This window comes from Mus caroli, chromosome 9 (assembly GCF_900094665.2).
Source record: "Mus caroli chromosome 9, CAROLI_EIJ_v1.1, whole genome shotgun sequence".
Classification (NCBI taxonomy): domain Eukaryota; kingdom Metazoa; phylum Chordata; class Mammalia; order Rodentia; family Muridae; genus Mus; species Mus caroli.
Genome location: NC_034578.1, coordinates 101,563,254 through 101,575,437, shown reverse-complemented (window position 1 = coordinate 101,575,437; position 12,184 = coordinate 101,563,254). Strand labels below are relative to the sequence as shown.

The 12,184-nt window shown below is 42.1% G+C and overlaps 1 protein-coding gene across 1 annotated transcript in view; it reads right to left on the bottom strand.

Moving 5' to 3' along the window:
- Positions 1 to 12,184, bottom strand: part of Wdr82 (WD repeat domain 82) — a 20,466-nt gene that overhangs the window by 5,044 nt on the left and 3,238 nt on the right. Inside the window, exons 2-7 of the mRNA XM_021172222.2 lie at positions 9,383 to 9,480; positions 5,460 to 5,526; positions 2,411 to 2,510; positions 1,830 to 1,946; positions 1,287 to 1,442; positions 810 to 879 (exon numbers count right to left, since the gene is read on the bottom strand). Of these exons, the coding sequence (XP_021027881.1) occupies positions 810 to 879; positions 1,287 to 1,442; positions 1,830 to 1,946; positions 2,411 to 2,510; positions 5,460 to 5,526; positions 9,383 to 9,480 (608 nt within the window). The remainder of the gene's footprint in view (positions 1 to 809; positions 880 to 1,286; positions 1,443 to 1,829; positions 1,947 to 2,410; positions 2,511 to 5,459; positions 5,527 to 9,382; positions 9,481 to 12,184) is intronic.

Here is a 12,184-nt window from a genome sequence, read left to right as displayed (position 1 = left end):
CACTCTGTAGACCAGGCTGGCCTCGAACTCAGAAATCCGCCTGCCTCTGCCTCCTGAGTGCTGGGATTAAAGGCGTGCGCCACCACGCCCGGCTCAATTGATCTTGACCTAATTATTTGTTTCCTTCTGTTACATAGTCCAGAGGAGCCTTGAAATCTCTATGTAGCCCAAGCCAGCCTCAAATTCCACCTTTCCTGTTTCTGTCTCCCAATCACAGCCCCAGGTGCTGGTGAGTAGGTGTGCAGGAGTGTTGCACCGTTCGTAAGTCAGTTCCCAAGTGACTCCAACATTCCCATCTAGAAACGGGGCTAAATACCATGAGCCTGCTGACATCTAGCCAGCAAGACTACTGAACGCAAGGACTGCAGTAGAGCAGTGCTCTAGAGCCTAACTCTAAAGCCCGGGAAGGGAAAACCAGCACACTGCCAGTGCTAATAAGGAACTCATGCCAGTGTTAGGGCCCATGCCTGCAATCCCAGCACTTGGGAGACGGAGAATCAGAAATCCAAGGTCATTCCCGACTACATAGAAAGTTCAAAGTCAGACGGCTATATAATGAGACCACTGCAAAAAATGAACAGAGGCATTGAGATGGCTTGGAGGGTAAAGGTAAGGATTGGAGAGTTTGACCCATTGGCACTCCAATGAGAAAAGGGACTCCTAGAAGACCCCACACACATGCCACTACATGGATGCTTATGTGTACTAAGTAAAGGAATCTCCAAAATCTGAAGGTACTTTCCTTAATAACAAACAAATGCAGCGTATCAGAAAAATAACAACAACAACAACAACAAAAGGCAGCTCACCGATCATAATAAACTGTGAGTCTGGAGTAAATGAAGCTTCGAGTGTCACAGCTTTGCTGTTAGCATAACCCTGAAACAAAACAAGAATGTTTTTCATTCTAGGACAGGTAATAAAAACCAACCCAACACATAAACCCTTCCCACCAAAGGTCTCCATGCAATGTCACTAAGACCAAGTGTAGCTGCTCCCACACAAAACACTCCCAATCGTAACCCCATATTTAGGAAGGAGATGGGGGAAAAAAACCAAACTTGTTTATTTTTACTAATATTATATTTAAAAAGTATCTTGGGTCACTCTTTAAGAGAGAAGTAAATGGCTCCAATTCAAATGAAGTAAAATTCATGCCCAAGAAACTATAAGTCCATACCTCATCACTGAGTTTAACTATTGGTTTCTACCATCCAGCAAACAGCATTCCTGGCCCAGGCCTTATGAGCAAAGAAACAGCCATCATTCAAAAGCAGTCAGCTCACCCCAAATGTGTGCATCACCACACCCTTGAATGCGTCAATAAGACGGATAAAGCTGCCGTTGGTGGAGATGAGTATCAATTTGCCATCATTGCTGAACTTAAGTCCTGTCCACTCACAGGTCCGATCATACTGCATCTTAAATGTTGCAAATGGTCCCTGCAAAACAGAAAAATAGCAGTCCCCACACTGCACACACATCAGTCCTTCCTCTATTAGAGCTCCTTTTCTAGCCTTTACATTTTTTTCTTATTGTCTATCCTACGCATCTAGATTCTTCCCAAGTGGACAGCAGAGGGTGAGTCACTGCTGCTCTGTTAGCTGCCGTTTGCCTTGGCACCACAGGAAGGCAGTCTTTGTAGACAGCTCTCACAATGTGGAGCATTGGCTAGCCTGGAACTCAGGGAGATCCACCTGCATCTGCCCTGGAGTGTGGGGATTAAAGGTGTGTGCCACCATGCCCAGCCCAGAAAGGGTTCTCAAATGTCCAAGTTACCCTTAAATTTTCTGCAACCCCAAGATAGCTCAAGGGGTTCAAAGATTTACCTTATCAAAAGAACGAAGGTCATAAAGCTTGACCATTTCTGAGTTGACGCCCGCAGCAAAAATTAACCCTTCTGGATCAAAGGAACAGACAGGTTTGCCCTGTAGATGCATGAGGCCCTATGAGAGAAGAGGACAGACAGCGAATTAATAACTGAAGGAGCCATTACTTAATTACTGACTTTTTCTATTTAAAACTACGAAAGGGATAGGAACTGTACCCAGCCTACCTATAAAAGGTTAAAAAGTAAACAAACAAAACTCTGACTAAAATGTAAAAAAGTCACCATACGTTCCAATCACCTTATCTACAACATTACAGAGTTCCAAGAGAAACAAATTCCTTGAGGCTAAGGTTCTAGGCAACCTTCCTTTTCAAGCACTACGCCACGTTATAATGCAGTCTGCTCTGGAGTAGGATATCTGCGTATCAAGCAGTAGCCAATAAGAAAAGGGTTTGCTGCCTTCTAACATGACTCTGGGATCCCAAAATGGAACCACTGTTGTCTCCCTTAACCGAGAGGGAGAGCTGCTAATGCTTTCCACAGAAAATGCTCAAAAATGTCACTGTGAGGTACCATTACCTGGCAGTTAGGAGACCGGAGATCCCAGAGTCGAATGGTCTTATCAAGAGACCCAGAAATGAAAGTGTCATCCACAGGTGACATGGACAAGGCCACCACCCTGCAATGTATCAAGATAAATAGGAGTTGAAGCAAAATATGAGCAAAAATCGGATGTGAACCCTAAACCACTCTGCCTGCCTACATATACCTGTTTTCCCAAGACTAACATTTTAGGAAGCACACACAGACTTATCTGAAGCAACCAAGAACAGCTAACACAGTGAAGAAAAGGAAAGCCTCCATAAAAGAAAAAAAGTGCCATTCTCAGGCTGGAGCTATACAGCTCAGCAGTAGTGTTAAAAACAAAATATGTGCGTTACTGAGAATCAAAAGCACAGTGAGCTACTAGTCACACCCACTATGGCTGTCATGAAAGGCTGGCTCAGTGCTGAGGTGAGGAAGATGGTGAGACTTAGGACTCCTTACATCCCACTGATGGAATAGGCCTTACAGATGCTCTATAAAATCCTTCTTCAGGATGGGTGCGGTGGCACTTGGGAGGTAGAGGCAGGTGGATAGATATGAGTTCAGCGCCAGCCTGATCTACATAGTGAGTTCCCAGCCTGACCTCCTGACCCCACAACAGAGAAGCCAAAACCCAATCCAAACCTTTTCTGTAAAGAAGGTTATATGACTCAATAAAGTCTACTCCTACCTATATATACTTGAGCAAAGTCAAAATGTCTACACAAAAATGTTCACGTTTTTACAGTAGCATTATAAATGGGATAACACAAGCATGCACTAATTAACAAACCAGCAAGATGTCGACTACAAAACCATGATACAACATTATTTGAGACTAAGGAGAAACCAAGTGCTAATTCGTATGACAACAGGGATGAATTTCAGAAACATCATGCTACATGAAAGAAGCCAAACACAAAAGTCCACATTTGATGCCATTTACAGAGAAATCTAGAGACAGCACTTAGATGAATGGCTGCTAATGGGTACAGGGTTTCTCTTAAAGGTGATGAAAATATTCTGGAATCATAGTAGTGGTGAGTTCTTACTACATATATACATACATAGATCACTAAATGTTTCTTACTTTGAGATAGGGTTTTATGTAGCTCACGTCACATTAATAAAAACAGAGCAAGCAGAATGCAATTTTGTCACAGTGTTTAGCTCCAAAAGTTCAGAGAAGGTCTTAGTTGGTATAAAAGGGACCAGCTGATAAGCACAGGTAATGTAAGAAGAATCCAAAACCTGGCCCTAAGGACACTTACCTGCCAGGTCACATGGTGCCAACATCAGAGCAAAGTGCATGACCCGTGGCCTATCCTTTGGCCTTACACAGTAACCAACACTTTCTGTCTTCCCCAACACAGAAATACCCCATCTTCTTTTCTTGTAAGTGCAATTTTTTCACTGAATTATTTTGAGTGGGAAGGCGTTTGAGACAAGATGTTAATATGTATCCCAAGATAACCTTTAATTTACTATGTATCCAAAGCTGTTCTCTAATTCTTAACACTCTCCAACCTCATCCTCCAGAGCACTAGCTTACAAAAATGGACCACCATGCTCAGCTAGAGTGCACTTGTCCTTTGCTTGCTTTTTTGAGACAGGATCTCTCTGCATAGCCCTGGTTGCCCTGGAGCTTGTTGTGCACACCAGGTTGGCTTGGAACTCACAGAGACTCTGCCTCCTGAGTGCTGGGATTAAAGGTGTGTGTCACTGCACCCTACAGAAGAGCCACTTCTAACAGGCAGCTGAGTCATCTCTCCTGTCATCCTTTAGGCATGCCATGGCCCTCTTTAAGTCAGAACAGTTGTAGCGGCTGTCAAGGAACCCTCATTAAGACCCTGATCCTTCAAAGACACATAAGAGTTGACAATTACTTGGGAGAGGAGGGAGATGCCATTTCAGTTGCCCGTGCTCCTATAAGCAACCACAATTACACTTACTGGCTCACAATGTGAAGATCTGGGTGGAATCATTTCTTTGGCCTATTGCTGAAGCCCAAAGATGAACAGATAGATAATAAAGGTGACACAGTACCTGTCAGGGCACCACACCACACCACACAGCTCTGCATCATCTGTATTATATATGTGTTTAGTCCCAGCACTTAGGAGGCAGAGACAGGCCAATCTCTGTAAGTCAGCCTGGTCTACACAGTGAGTTCTAAGACAGACAAGGATCCTGTCTCAAAAAGGTGGAGGGAGGGGGAGCTAGAGAGACGGCTCAGTGGTTAATGACCTCTTCTGGTATGCAAATATGCATGTAGACTAAATACACACACACACACACACACACACACACACACACACACACACACACAAATAAAAACAAACATTAACAACAAAAACCCTTTATATATGGGACATTCTTCATGTACAGCCCAACACAAATGCAGTGGAAGGCCTCATAAATGCAAATGGTTCTTTTGTTAAGAGCTATCTGGGATTTGGTGTTGCTAAATACCAAGTCTAATTTTTATAGCATGAGTTTTCATCTAATGACTTTAGTCCACATGTTTAACATAAGACACAGACACACAGATTCTTGTATGGCAAGCATGGCCTTGCATTGAACCACACTTAACTCCTCTTAATTATATTGACTTTCTTAGTGTGGGGAATTGAATCCAGAGCCAACCACATGCTGAGCAGGTGCTTAACCACCAAGCTAAACTCCCAGCTCCTTACTTAAGCCCCATCCCCTACCCTACCTTTCAAGACAGGGTTTCTCTGTGTTGACCAGGCTTTCCTCAAACTCACAAATCCACAAAACTCACAAATCTCACTTCCGAGTGCTGGGATTAAAGGTGCACTACCACTGCCTGGCACCTTATTTAAATTTTAACAGATTCTATAGTTATCTTTGAAGCCCCATCTCCTGCTTCCATAACCTCAGTAAACCAAGCGCTGACTGAGATCCGTTAACAGGATGAAGAGGAGGGCTGGATTTACTTACTAACAAAACCTCTCCTTCTCTTCCATTCTCTAAGTTACCCAAGGGATGAAGGAAGCATGCCTGTTGCACTCTGTCTTACCTCTTACTGTGTCCAGGAAAGTATCTGATGTATTTATTGTCATGCAAGGACAAGTAACGAATAGTATCTGTAAGAAAACAAACAGCGGATGACATTGTAGTATTTAAATGAAATTTATGTTGCATTTTTACTTTTGAAAAGACAAGACCTAACTAACAATGTACTATATTCTCTCACACAAGCAAATTACAGATGAACATGAACAACCTCTCTCAGCAGCTTGAATGCATAAACAGATTCATATAACTCCAAAGCCTAATTTTCAGTTGATGGCATTTATAGCGACATTAATATCACCATTTTGGGACCTAGGTGTACAATTCAATGGTGATGTGCTCACCTAGCGTGTGAGCAGCTCAGAGTTCAATCTGCAGCATTGAGGCGGCGAATTTGAGAGTTAAAAACTACATAAAAAAAAATCACTTTTTTGTTACCAATCTTTGTACTCTTTGCAAGTAATAATTCAACTTGTCCTGAATAAGTATTTCCTAGCAAGGGGGAAAAAAAAAATCACTATTTATAGACACTAATTTTAGCTGTCTGAAAAGTGATAACTCTTACAATGAACACCAGAAGGGAAAATTAGAGGGCTATACAGTTAGTTTGTGTAAAGTTGGAACTACTACATAGACAGACTCTGTCAAAGAAAGAAAAATCAAGAAAGGAAAAAGCAGTCTCTCTAGAAAAGTAAGCAAGAGGGGCTAGAGAGATGACCCAGCAATTTAGAGCAGCAGGCTCCATCCCAGGAGCCACATGGTTTCACAACCATCTGTAATTTCAGTTCCAGGGGATCTGACATCCTCTTCTAACCTCCCCAAGCACCAGACACATACAGGATACATAGATATACATGCAAGCAAACCATTCATACACATAAAGTAAAAAATTTAAAAAGAAAGAAAGAAAGAAAAGATAAGATTACACTGACAGCAGAATGAAGTGAGGCTGGGTATGCAGCTCAGTGCATGGTGCACTCAGTGGGTGAGGCCCACGGCTTAACCCCTAACACCACAAAGGTAAGAATAAAATTAGAAAGTACTATGCCCCTAAAAAAGATAGAGAAAAGCTGTAAGTAGTGACTCTATAACCTCACCACATTGGAGACCAGCATGGGATACATTTACTAAAGCCCTGTCTCAAAAACCATACTGAAACATCAATGAAAACAAACAAAACAAAAAATAGGAAGAGAAACAAATAATACAAAACATGGCACCAAAGTGCAGGAGGGAAAGGCAAAAAGCCCAATAAAGAGGTCCAAAGAACCAAGTGGCTTCAAGAGTGGGCTTTGTTTTGAGACAGGGTCTCACTCTATAGTCCATGCTAGATTAGAACCCATTATATAGCCCAGGTTAGTCTCAAAAAAAGCAGCAATCCTCCAGCCTCATTCTCTCAAATGCTGGGATTACTGATGTGAGCAACACACTTAGCTTGCAGGGATGCTTTCTAATGAGAGGGCATTTACAATAAGAGAGAAAAAAGAACCCTTTCTATATATTCTGTAACAGTTTCAAACGGTTTATCTGAACAACTCCAAGCCTCTCAAATGACAACCACAATGCATTTCTGGTTATTCTAGTGCCAGGAACTACTCACCTGACCTAAAGAGAGATCCCCTCCCATTACCTGGAATCCCAGAGATGAGCAGGGCTTCACCATCTTCTCCACCCCATTTGGTAGCTGGTGCACTGTTCCTGGCAAGGCAGTGGCCTGTACAGTTATCTCCTGTACCGGGTGGTATCATAGACCCTCAAACTGTACAAACTACTACCTCAGCCTGGAATCAGGCAAAAGAGAACGGAGCGCTGGAGCAGCTCTGCAGGACGCACTTGAGGAAGGAAAGGCAACATCCCCACAGAAGAGGCCAGGCAGCAAAGCTGCACCCACCACACATTTGCCTCATCTTTACCATATTTGGGAGAATTGTTTAATCACTTAGAAAAACAACCCAACAAAAGAAATACACCAGTCACTTATATATATTTTTATATACCCTCAGAATTCTAGTATTTATCCTTATCCAAAAGCATCGGTGGCATTGCCTACTTAGAAAACTACATCTGACACATACATGAAAAATAGAGATGCACTAAAATCAAGTTCAAGTACAGAAGTCTTATTAAAGAAAGACTTCTGCCTGCCCATTTGCTTTGAGGAATGTTAATATAGCAACCTAGGCTATCCTTGCTGAGTGGCTGGGCATGGTGGCGCTCGTCTTTAATCCCAGCACCAAGGAGGGTTCCTGTAAGTTTAATTTTAAGACCAACCTGATCTATATACAGAGTACAAGGCCATCTGGGGCTACAAAGTGAGAGCCTGCATCAAAACAGGGAGGGAGGCAAAATAAATCACTGTGGTTATGAGCACACACTGCTCTTGCAAAGGTCCTGAGCTCCCTGTCCAGGGTCCACGTCAGACAGCTCATAAGAGCCTGTAACTCCAACTCCAGAAGCTGACAGCTTCCAGACTCTGTGGGCACCCATGTTCACATGTGCACATACCACCTCCACACACATACACAATCAAAAAAAAAAAAATCATTAAGAAAAAAAAAATGTACTGCCAAAGGGATGGCTCAATGGTTAACAGTGCTTGCTGTTGTTCTAGAGGTCCTGAGTTTGGTTAACACCCACAGCACGTGGCTCACTTGCCTGCAACACCAGCTCCAAAGGACCTGATGCCCTATTCTGGCCCAAGGGCACAGGCACACACCCACTCAGAGATGTACACATACATAAAGAAAAATCTACTGTGCCTGCGATAGCAGCACAGACTTGTACACTCAGTACCCAGGAGTATGAAGCAGAGATATCATGAGTTCAAGGGCAAACTGAATTACAGTAATACTATCTCAATAAAACAAAATGAAGAAATCTTACTGCAAAAAGTGCATTAGTAAACTAGTATTAATAAGGCTAAAATTAGATAAAATAACAAGCACGTGACAGTTCAACCACTGAGACAGTTTTGTTAACTTAGGGACTTATTCAAGGGGAAATCAGTCAAAAGCAGATACTAGTTATTAAAAAGGAAGTTTCAATTCTTAAAAAATACCTTTACTCTAAAGCAAAACAAAAAGTATTCCTGGAATTTACAACCACAGAGTCACTGCACCGTGTGACACAAACCACAGAAGAGCTAACCTCTTCTAACTATTTGGATGTCTTTTTGTTCCTCTGTTGTTTTTAAGACAGGGCCAAGCTACAAATGCTCAATGGCCCAGGTAGGGCTCAAGCCAGGGCTCTGCTGTGCACCCACCTCCTGAGCGCTGGGGGCACTACTATTCTTAATCTCACACATTTGGTCTCCTTTCCAGTCTGCATTTAGTACATTTGCAAATTTTGTTTTATTCTCCCCCTCAGTCAGAAATGTAAAGGTTTACCCCAACCCCCTGCCTTTTAGAAGATCTCACCGTGTGTGTGTGTGTGTGTGTGTGTGTGTGTGTGTGTGTGTGTGTGCATGTGCGTGCGCATGTGCGTGCCTTGGCTAGCCTGGTACTCCCACTCCTCCAACCTCAGACTCCCAAGGGCTAGGAATATAGAGGTAAAGTGTCACACCTGGTTTAATACACATACAGATTCTAAACGGCAAGCCTGGTGATTTACTAACTGCTGTGCGTCACGGATTTCTTTGTTTTGCTTTTTAAGTGTTCTTTCAAGTTTCAAGGAGTGCAAATCATAAACACAACAGGGTACTTCCTTTCCTACTCCACACTGCAGACATTTTATATTTTCTGTTCCCAGTCCTTCCAAAGTGCTAATGGCTTGCTTCCAGCATTTTTACTTTCAATGATATACTCAGCACTGCTAACATCACAGAGAAACATTTAAACCAACTATAACCAAAGTACAAGTTCTCATGAAGAGTTTGTTAGAGTTTTTCAAAGAAAGCAACACTGTCATCTCCTAGAAAGGCTTGCTTACCGTCTATTTTGTTAGAGCTGTAAACGACTGTGTTGGCTGCATGGGTGTATCTGATGAGGTCCACACCGTACTTCTTACTGTACAGGGTTCTCTTTGGTCTGATGAACAAACAGAGGGGAAAACAGGAACCATCAGAATCCACTATCACAACATTCGAGCGCTCCATCTAAACTGCAGCGCCTGAGTGATATGAACAGGGCAGAGTCCGAGAAGACTTAACCTAAGTCTCCTTGAGTCTCCTGCAAGTGCAGTATGAGCTCTTAACCACTGAGTCACCTCTCCAGCCCCCATCTCTTGAAAATCAGAATCAACTCTAACAGCTACTGAAGAATAGTCTTTCATTTGTGAACACCAAAGCCCAGGTTTGAAAATAAAATATAGAATATTAATTCAATCTTTTACTACAATATTCAAAGGGGGAGAGGATCTCAAGGGAGGGTCTTCCCTGCCTGCTAAGTCATTTTGTAATTGAGGATGGCTTTGAACTCATGATCCGCCTGCTTGGGCTTCTCTAGTGCTAGAATTATGAGAGTGAGCTACCACACCTGGCTTCAAATATAAACTTTGGGAAGACAATCTACTTGAGAAAAAAGTACACAAACTATCACAAACCAAGAATCACAACAGAGGGATATGAGAGTACCTCAGAGCCTTTCCTAAGCCTTTCACTTAGCAAGCACTTTCTTAAGGCAATGATTTATCACAATTGAAACCAGATGCAACACTGCTTATGTTTCTAACATAACTTGCTCTAGAAGATGTCTAACTTTCTTATCCAGAGGTAGAAAGTAGCAGCAAGTCTATCTCTCCAACAAAACTACTGGATGGTTCCTTTTGCCTTTACTTTCATGTAAATGTGTGTGTTTCCAACCCAAAGTTCAAAATTAAACTTTGTGCAAGTCCCTTAAATGCAAATCTTGATCAGATAAATGGGCTCTCAGGAAAATCTACAACCAAACTTTCTGCTGCAGGCTATTTAAAGTAGGCAATTTTTTAACTCAAATATCTCTAGTGCTCCATTTGAATCAGGCCAGAAAATAAGAAAATCTTTTAGAGTGTTTTATACATTTATATTTTAGAAGAATTTTAAGCTAGACATGGTGGCTCACATCTGTAATTCCAGTCAGAACTCTAAAGGCTATGGCAGGAGGACCACTACAAATTCAAGGCTAGTCCCAAATACAGAATGAGACCCTGTGAGACCCTGTCACAAAGTATCCCTCCCAGGAATATTGTAGTAAAAGATTGACTAGTGCACTACTAGTCACCAAAGTGTTTGAATTTATGCAAAAGAATGTTTATCTTCTCAATGTCATATTATTTTGGAACCATCGGGTCGAGCAATCAGATGACCCAGGCTGCCTACAAGTCAATTTCTGTACTTTCAATTGTTAAGGTCAGAGAGGGTGAGGCCTTCTGCTTCATGAAACCTATTCTGAACAAGAGTTCTTTATTGTACTATACTTTCTATATGCCTGCCTTTTGTGAAATCAAATACTATCAGGTCCAGTCTACTTTTTGAAGCTCTGCTCTGCAGTCAGTACTTGGTAAGTACTGACTGAGTACTAGGTCCAGTCTACTGTCTGAAGCTCTGCAGTTAGTAAGTACTGACTGATTGAGGCTGAGCATGCCGACTTTGCATCTATCAGTGGTAACAGTGAATCCTAGTATTTCAGCCTATCTACAGTAGAAGACAGGGCTGAGATATGGCTCAGTCACAGAAGGCTTGCCCAGCATGCATGGAGCCCTGGACTCTATCTTCAACCCTTCAAGTAAACAGTACACTAAAGCATGTGGTATTAAAAAACCTGGGTTCCACTAAGATATGGTCTGTATGTCTTACATAAAAAAAAAAAAATCCACACAAAACAAAAAAACATTAATAGATGTGTCCTAATGAAAACTAATTCAGTTTTACTCTAAAAGTAAGAGCCTGGCATTAACAATGGATATATTTTTTTTATGTGAACTTTCCAAGTATTTTGGCAAGCTTCTTTAAAACTATGATTCTGGAGGCAGATATGAATAAAGAAAATAATAGTAAAGCCAGCTGCTGGTGGTGGGATACATGTGTATAATCCAGCACTTGGGATCAGGAGTTCAAGGCCAACCTTGGACACATAGAGTTAGCCTGGACTACATGAGACTACTGTCTTAAGGCAAACTAAGCATATGTGCACATGTGCGTGTGTGTTCATAGACAGAAAAAATTTGAAATGTTTTACCAATCACAAGCAATACCCCCTATATATCCCTTCAAGTCGAAGGAAGGGATGAACATTTAACATTTAATGGACAAACAAAACCAAAACCTTTCACAATCGCTTTCTGGGCAGGTGAGATGGTTAGATAGAGGCTAAGGGCACTTGCCGCCAAGCTCAATAATCAGAGTTCAACCCCCTGGACTCCCAGGAGGGGAGGAAAGCAGCCAATCCTGCACGCTGTCTTCTACCTATACATGCACAGCAAGCTCACACACAGAGAAAGTGTGTATGACAAACTACTTTCAATTAAAAAAAAAAATCCTTTTAAGCCAAGACGGAGGCAAGAGAATTGCTGTTGGAAGCCAGCCAGCACTATAGCTACAGACAAAGTTCCACTGTGGGGTGTAGTATCTTAAAAACAACAACAAAAATCAGCTGTGTTTTAGCTTTTTCAAATATCCAAATTCTACTACTGGTATTATCTAATAAAGATGTTACTTCCGGGGCTGGTGAGATGGCTCAGTGGGTAAGAGCACCCGACTGCTCTTCCGAAGGTCCAGAGTTCAAATCCCAGCAACCACATGGTGGCTCACAACCA